Source organism: Thalia democratica, chromosome 9, assembly GCF_965202585.1.
Source record: "Thalia democratica chromosome 9, ktThaDemo2.hap1.1, whole genome shotgun sequence".
NCBI classification, from domain to species: Eukaryota; Metazoa; Chordata; class Thaliacea; order Salpida; family Salpidae; genus Thalia; species Thalia democratica.
The window spans coordinates 25,179,327-25,187,997 of NC_139173.1; the positions used below are offsets into that span (position 1 = coordinate 25,179,327).

General features: G+C 24.0%; 1 protein-coding gene across 4 annotated transcripts; it reads right to left on the reverse strand.

Moving 5' to 3' along the window:
• Window positions 1-1,795: 1,795 nt before the first annotated feature.
• On the reverse strand, window positions 1,796-7,815 carry LOC145844285 (uncharacterized). Of its 4 annotated transcripts, none has more exons than XM_082951672.1 (9): window positions 7,542-7,815; window positions 5,553-5,698; window positions 5,157-5,360; window positions 4,334-4,447; window positions 3,914-3,993; window positions 3,465-3,569; window positions 3,252-3,387; window positions 2,847-3,042; window positions 1,796-2,002 (listed from the first exon to the last, which is right to left on the reverse strand). In XM_082951672.1, the coding sequence occupies exons 6-9, from the start codon at window positions 3,510-3,512 to the stop codon at window positions 1,813-1,815; spliced, it is 570 nt and encodes a 189-aa protein (XP_082807798.1). In that variant the 5' UTR covers window positions 3,513-3,569; window positions 3,914-3,993; window positions 4,334-4,447; window positions 5,157-5,360; window positions 5,553-5,698; window positions 7,542-7,815; the 3' UTR covers window positions 1,796-1,812. The 4 variants fall into 4 exon arrangements, with proteins under 4 accessions (XP_082807798.1, XP_082807799.1, XP_082807797.1 ...); XM_082951673.1 differs by having other exon boundaries at window positions 3,465-3,538; window positions 5,553-5,704; XM_082951671.1 differs by having other exon boundaries at window positions 5,553-5,704.
• Between the last annotated feature and the right edge of the window lie 856 nt (window positions 7,816-8,671).

Genomic DNA, 8,671 nt, shown 5'->3' on the forward strand with positions numbered 1-8,671 from the left:
GGGGAATACGTTTGCAAACCTTTCAGAACAGGAGAAGTTGCAAGTATGTTTGCTTGTAATTTATTTTAAATTAAGACCCAATCAATAGTTGCCACCAGACATGGTATAATCAAGATGGCAGTTAAATACAGCTGTTTTAATTGTAAACACGCGCTTTAAAGCTCTATAGTAAATTGAGAGAAATTTGGAGAAATAAAAGAAACTAAAGTGAAAAGTGAGTGGTACGCTGGAGCGCGCTCGAGTTATTCTCTTCATTTAAGAACTTTACAAATAGACGCAAAGTTTTAGCGCAAAAGTGAGAGAGCTAGAAGAAAAAAGAAATTTATATGCCAAAATCGTACGCTTGAGTAATTCACTTAATTTTAAAACTTTAATAATGCATGTTAATTTTTTAAGTTTTAACTAACTTTCACGTCTTGTCTTATATTTCTAAAGTCAAAATTTTTTTTTGTTCCTGCAAAAATTTTATTAAAGTGAAAAACTACATAAGTGTTTAATTTAAAATTTACTTACTTATTTTAACAATTTTTTTTCTTATGAAAATTTTTATCAAAAATTTATTTGTTTATATACCTTAAATTTTTATTAAATGAAAAAAAATAAGGTCAGTTTAACTGGTTTGTTAAAGATTTAAGCTTAATTTACTTTTTTAAACTAAATTAAAAATATTTTCTGCTATAAGTTTTATAACAATCTAATTATACTAAAGCTTTTGCAGTAAGAATATTCGCAGCTAAAAATGTTAACTTAGTGAAAAGATATTTTATTAGATAATAATGACTATGATATAAAGCAAAGACTGAAATTGTACATTTAAAGGAATTCATGTTAAACTACTTTAATTTGTTTCATAAAACAAAACTTTATTTAAGAGAAAAAAAATCTAAAAGGTTACTAGTATTACTTATTTCATTTATCTTTAAGTTTTAAACCATTTTCAATGTTTAATTTGTAAGTATAGTTAACTAAAAAGTAATTTATTTTTGTAAGTTGCTTATGTACTTCTAGGTTTATTCATTTAATTCAAGTTTCAAAGTTTGTGAAAAAATAAAAACTAGGATATATTGTAATTAAAAAAATTATACAAACCTTCGACACTACAAAATATTATACTAATACAAGCTATATACTCTACATACTTTTTTGATATATATATAAAGAGCTTGGATTAATTTTATATGTTTATTAATAAAAGAACAAGTGCATAACATAAGGGCAGTTTACAGCACTATGACTTAAACTAATTTGTATTGCAATAACTAGCAGTTATGGCAATTAAAAAAAATCTATATTGGTAAATAAAGAAAATTGTTTAAAAAAAAAGCTGAATTGAAGTAAAAATGTTTTGTTTAAAAACCTAAAATTTTAAATAAAAATTTAAAAAAATACAAAAGTTAATACGGAAATTTAAAATAATAATTTTAAGTATTAAAAAATACTTAATAAAAACTAAGAAAATGAGAAATTTTAAAGTTTGTTAGGCAAAAGAAATTTAGCATAATACTCATATGATAAAAAATTAGCGCGATTAACGGTTGGATTATTATTGAACTTATTATTGTTACTACAAAAAATGTAAAAAAGTACAAATAGTCTAAGAAATTTTAGCAATTAATGTACAAAACTTTGTAAATAAACAAATTTGAAATTTTTGAATAAAATACAGTCACAACAAATTTAAACAGTAGAATGCTTTAACAGTCACTCAAGTAAAAGTGTTTTTAAAATAGTTAATTGACTTTAAATGAAAAGCATTTTTTTTTTTTGAAAAAAATTAACTGCTTTTTAACACGCAAAAATTTTGTTGAAATTTTATATTACATTGTTTGCTGCAAACATTGTCAAATTTGAAGGTTTAAATTTGCTGTACTCTTCGTTTGTCAAGATTTCATTGACATCTTGGCTTCTTGGTTTGTACAAACTAGACTTACCAACTTCTTCTATTAATGTATCTGAAAGTGGAAATTTGTCACAGCATAACTCCATTCTTTTGCAGGTTGATCTGAGAAAAATAGATTTTATTATAATTTTGGGTAATAATTGGCTTAAGAATGTAAAAAGTAATTGTAGGAATTTTTTATTACTAATGTTTGAATTGAACCTTTGAATGAAAAAGAGTAATTTATAAACCATACATTGAGTTATAATTTTGTACTTTACCAATATTATATTTATGATAAAAATATTCAACAAACAGATTAACACTATACTTTACTTTATCTAAAAAGACAACAACCTATATAATATTTAAATAATAAGCAAACGCCAAGCTTTTTAACCTTGTACAAATAGTTTTAATTAGAATAAAAAATTTAAAAACCTACCTAAACTAAAATTTGTTAAAAAAGTTCTAGTAACTTTTACTAGTGATATATATTATTGAATTTTACTGATAATATACCGATAAATTTAGCAAAAAAATGTTTCAATTCTTATTATGCATTTATTCTTCCCTTATATTTAAAATAAAAGAAAAAAAATTATATAAAACAAATCGTTGTAATACAAAATATTAATTTAATTGGATTACATTAAAAAAAACAAGTTATTAATAGGGCCTTTATGTCTCCTATAATAAAATATGTTTTTTAAAAGTAAAAATCAAAATGATAAGGTTTGTTGAATAATAACAAAACAAAATTCAAAAATTTCTTGTTTCAAGGATCCGGGTACACAAAAAGACCTCTCGGTCATCGAGTTGCATACCCAACTTTAACTAAAATTAAATAATCTAAATAATGATTAAAAACTTTACAGTTTAAATTACACATTAAAATTTCATTTCTATGAAATAAATAGTTTAAAATAAAAAGACATAAATCCAAATACATTAAATTTTTACTTACCTAATAATCATTAAGGAGTTTAACAAAATATGGCCCATATTAGTTTGTCTATTGTTTTTCGAGATATTCATCAAGGAAAAGTCTCGCTCGATTTGCGCGTTACTAAAAGGTATCGTTTGTAGTTTCATCATTAACTCCTTAAGTTCTTGGTATTCAACGCGAACACTGCTCCAAAAGTTAACGTTTGTTGATTTATCTGTTAAGAATAAACTGATAACTTTTTATGTACATAATCAATTGTAAGTGTACTCTTACAATAATAAATCATGTTTTTATTTTATCAGAACTTAGTTTTCGGTAGATTTACAATGTTTACTAAATTACAAAACTTGTTTAACATTAAAACTGAAAATTTTAATTTATATTTAAGTAGTAGGTTACTATTGTTATTTTCCTTTAGCTAACCGATACTTGTTTGATGACGTCCATGCAAACTTTTGTATTGAAGTGAGATAGTATCTCTGTGGTTTCCTTCAAACAATTTTTTAATTTTTGGATGTTCTAAAAACTTCTCAATATCCGGCATCCGTCTATTTAAGGCCTTTAAAAAATTATAAGTTTTAATGATATTTAAATAAGTTATTTTATTTTTTGAAGATATATTTAATACCAACTAACATCGTTTACAACTTCATACTGTGCCATAAATTCAAGATTTTGCAGCATTCTTTTTTCCAATTCAATTATAAACACTACAACAAAACTTTGAAAAATATTTTTTACCTGTATTAAAACAATTAATTATAAAAATGTTGGAATTATAGGAAAATTAGTTACAGATTAGAACCGTAGCGTGTCATTAACAGAAATTTTTTCACGTGTAATACACAACATTAAGTAAATTACTTAAGTAAAGTATGAGAATTTACTGAAAAAAAAAACGATTATGTAAAAAATAAACACACTTATTATAATAACTTGTATTTTGACTTAAAATTTTTTCAAGTAAAGTAAAAACAATTTCAGAAATTATTCTCATTAAACAAATCCTATTTAAAAAAAATCAATTAAGTTTAGTTGTTAATAAACCCAATTGACTAAACAACGTGAATTTTAATTAGTTTAACCTCTGCCTTCTTACTAATGGATAAATTTGCATAAACTTCGTTTACTTCTACATGAAAGATAGGTTCTTCCAAAAGGTTAGCTACAAAAAAATGTAAATTTAAGTAACTACAACTTAGTTTATATAGTAAAATAATAATTTAACTATTAATTTAATAAAAAAATAAAATATTGATAATAATTACTTATATCGTTTACTCTGTATAAAATCCAATCTAAATTTGAATCTACTAAATCTTTAACAAAATGTTAGTAATGTTTTGTTATAAGAACGTTATTGTACGTTTGTTTGCGTTACTAATTAAAAAATAATGTTTATTTACGCCAAAATGTTGTAGATATAAAATCAAACGAAACTTTATTATTAATAGCCTAAAATTAAAAATTATTCTTAGTTGCCTTGTGATCTAAATTAAGCTTACTTGAATTTGGTTGGTAAATGAGGTCTTTTAGATGCTGTATAAGTTTTGTTATTGCTAATCCAAACTTAAAAGGTTCTACTTTACTTTTTGTAGAAGAATATTAACAGAATTTACCTGATGAATAAAAATAATTAATTATTACACTGTAAAAATTTAGTCTTGCTTTACATTTAATACTTACAGCTAAACTTGGCATGACTACAAAATAAGTAATTAAAACTAAACATTTAAAATCAAATTAGAATGATTGAAATTAGTTATGTTATAGTGCTTAGGGTGTTAATTCATTATTAAGCAGATAATAGGTCTTAGAAACTAACTTTCTCTAAAATTTTGCCCATAAATTTAAAAACAAAATTTAATCTATTGCTATTTAGCGTTTTTCGAATACTTTCAGCATGTAAATCGTTTCTTCTTCTTTCTGGCTAATATACAAACAAATGTTATAGGTAAGAATAAAAATTTCGATAACAAACATCATTATAGTTAATAAACACTAATACTTATAAAACAAGGCTCATTAACAAAGAAAGTTTTGTTTAAAAAGATATATATTCTTATTAAATCTGTGTTAATTAATTTGTGCTTTTAAACATTTATTATATATCTTCTGATTATATATTTGATTTAATAAAATGTTACCTTAGTAAACATATGATTACTACGTTTCAGGGCAGATTGAAATTTAAATTTATAGATATTTGTAAAAATATAATTGTAAAAATGCTAAATAATTTAAAACAGGATTGTTTTAAGTTTTATACTAATAATTTTTCTAATTATTAAAGCGTCTTGAAGTTTATAGTAATAGTTTAATACCTACTTCATTAAAAAAAGCTTTGAGTACTTCCCAATTCAATAAAATTCTTTCAATGCATGGAAAGTGTGATATCCATCTAGTTTTGCTTAAGGCTTTAAATTTTAACGGAATTTTACCCGTCATACACACACCTAAATTTTCAAAGTCACTTCTTCTTGTGTTAGATAACTTGAAGTAGTTGAACGTTTTCTTAATAAGCTCCTCAACCTTATTTAATTTAAAAGTATACACACTTTTATTCAACAACAATGGTTTTTTTTAATACAACATATTAAAATATAATAAAATATCATAAATAAATATAAAAAAACAACTTCGTAACTTGAATAAATGCAGCTTACTAAAATTGTCATTCAACAATTGAATTAATAATTTATATAAAATAGTTTTAATACTTACTTCATTAGGTATTGTAGCTTTGGTTGCATTTAAACATGCATTTTGCAAAGCATGATTTGTACAGGATATTGTTATAAGCCTGGGATTATCTTTTTTCAGAATTTGTCCTACTCCATTCTTAACTCCTGTCATGGAAGCAGCTCCGTCTGTACCTAAAAATATATTTACTAAGTTAAAAAAAAAAAAATATTTTTCTTAAATTATAAGACCAGTTTGTGCTTCAATTTATACTTTTCTTAAACAATTGAATAAAGTCAAATTAAGTCTATTAATAAAGATAGATCATTGTAAGATATTAAAAATAGTTTATAAAAGTTAGCAAGAATACACAGAGAATAGCTGAAATAAACAAAAATTAACTTACTATTAATATCTAAATTTAAAATTAAAAACACGTTAGTAGTACATATTTAATAAATACATAACTAGAATACAAAAATAAAAAAAACAGTAACAGTTCATATATACTTACATATTGAAACTACATTTTTTAACTGAACACTATACATCTTTAAGACTCTTTTGAATGCGTTAGCAATAGATAACGCTGATTTGTCTCTTCCAAGGTCTTCGAGGTGTAAAAATGTAGATACTGAAGTTTTCTTTATTTTGCTTAGATAACAAATACTAACACCTGTGATTCAAACATAAAGCTTTCTAATTCTTTTTGTTATAAGTTTAATAACTGTAAAATTTTGAATGAAAAGAACTTATAATCTGTATACTTTGGAATAAAAAAAAATATAAATATTTTAAAATTATCTGTTGGTAACTACTACTCATGCTTTTTTAATTGGATATCTAAGAAAGTTAAAAAATACCAAATATAGTCGAACTTTTAAGTACATAAAATCTGTGAAATTAAAGGACTACCACTTTGTTCTAGTTAAACAACTGAAGGTAGTAGAACAAAAGTTTAAGAAAGTATAGCTTTAATTGTAATTACAACCGCTGTATATAAAAGGAAAACTGTTATAATTATTTGAACATAAACTGCTTCCGGTTAACCACTCGGTATTTTTAAAATTTTTTCCAGGTTTTCTAAATTTCTTCCACGTTTTTAAAATTACACATATTAAGGTTTGTTTAAAGTTTATAGTTAAGTTTAATGTTAAAACTGTATTAAAGAGTATAAAAACATGGAAAAGGTACACTAAAGCTGCTTTATAAATGGTTCATTAATAAAAAAAAATTGATGATGACAAAAAACTTTGAAAAATAGGGTATAATTTTCTATTCAAATCCAAATTTTATTACTATACAAGTAAAAATTATTGAAAATATCAGGTTTTTCAACGTCTTTTAAAGATTTATGTACAAAATTCCAGGTATTTTTATGCCTAAAAATTTAACTCCATGTTTTTCCTGGTTTCTAGGTGAAGTGGCAACCCTGCTCGTTAAAGCAACAAATTGCTAATTTATTCATTATTTTCTTTATTAATTAAAATTTTTGCTGTTTAATAAATATTATAATAATTAAATCATTCTCCTTATTAGAATAATAAAATCAACAATATTTTGACATATTTCTTAAACTATTAAATAAAAGTCAACACAAAAATCTGATATATGTTAGAAATGAAACTGACTTAGTTTACTAGAACGAGTTTACTGTATAATTATTAAAAAAAATCATAGTAATTCTAACTTTAATTTTATGTAAATTTTAATTTATTAACCTATTAAATTCTGTAAAATAAAAACTTTTTCCTTTAACTGTCATTAAACCTACTTACATCTGAGTAATCTAACAATGTCCAACTCATTGCATAACAAAATATTTTCTTTTACAGCTAACGTGTTACAAGAATTAATCTATATTAAAATAATAAAACAAAGAACAATGTGTTTAAAGCTTATTTCATGTTTGAAATTTAAATTTAATAAGCTTTTTGTATTAAAATATTTTTATATTCAACAGAATGTATGTAAATAAATAACAAATTTAAACTTAATTAAATTAACAAAGCTTAAAAGTAATTTTCTTACCTAGAAAACTTTGTCCAGCAGTATCTGTACTCTCATCCAGATAGAAAGAACAATGCTTCACCATAAAATCAGTTATGATTAGTCTTCTGCAAATTGGTGCGAGAGTATTGCACAGAATCATTTTTGCTTTCCTCCTTTTAAGCGTTGCTGATTCGTGAGCTGTCCCAAGTGTCTTCATGACATCTATCTGGTGTTCGCCTGCTAGCAAGTTCCCGTGAAGAGCTTGTTGCAATGTTAACCGGACTTCTGTCTGGCGTACGTTTTCTTTAAGGAAATTGTTGAATTGCTGTTTAAAAGATTTTTCCATCCTAAACTGATTTATTGAGTTGTGGTTATTTGTGACTGGAGATGCGCGTTTATGTCGGTCAGAATAAGAATGAACTTTTAAGTTGCTCTTATTTGCTTGTAGTTCTACATTGCACCACTTGCAATAAGCTTTAGTTTCACAATTTGTTGGAGCAATCCAATCTAATAAGTAAAACAGCATTACACATAGTTGACATAACAGATATAACTAATAAAACATTAAACACTATTTATATTTGTTTATAAATAAGTTGTGTATCTAATATTTATTTTATTAATAAGTGAACAATTGAGATTTCAATGATTTAACAAAAACGTTTCACAATAAACTAAACAGTTTAATAGATGTAATAGTGTTGCCTTGTATTTTCAAATTTTTTTCAAAGTATTCCAAAATTCTTACAGAATTTTAAAAGTTCACAATTTTAATCTATATTTGGTCGAAAATTAGGTTAAAAGTAAGATACTGTGTTAAATAGTATGACAACATTAAAAAGATACTTTAAACTTACAATAAATGTGTTGGTAGATAAAATATTTTTAGATGAAGAAAAAAAATATTATTTATATTATAAATTTTTGTGTCAAATCGAAAATTTAACTAGTGACAATGCTTAAAATCTTAAAATTTCCAGGTTTTTTTTTAATTTGAAGTTTTTCCGATTTTTTTCAAAAATACAAACATTCCTGGTTTTTTTTGGGTTAATTTGACAAATTATAGGCTTCCAGGTAAAGTGGCTAGCCTGATGTAAGCATCACAGTTCAACTTGAGCTAATTAAGTATGTATTTACTTTTAAAACGTGCTTTTTAAAGTTTTGTTTCA

Excerpts from the sequence above, each read along its gene's own strand:
- LOC145844285 (XM_082951672.1), bottom strand. The coding sequence starts at position 3,512 with ATGCTGCAAAATCTTGAATTTATGGCACAGTATGAAGTTGTAAACGAT. Across the intron at positions 3,388-3,464 it reads AGTATGAAGTTGTAAACGAT|GCCTTAAATAGACGGATGCC; the intron begins GTTAGTTGGTAT and ends AATTTTTTAAAG. Across the intron at positions 3,043-3,251 it reads ACGTCATCAAACAAGTATCG|ATAAATCAACAAACGTTAAC; the intron begins GTTAGCTAAAGG and ends TATTCTTAACAG.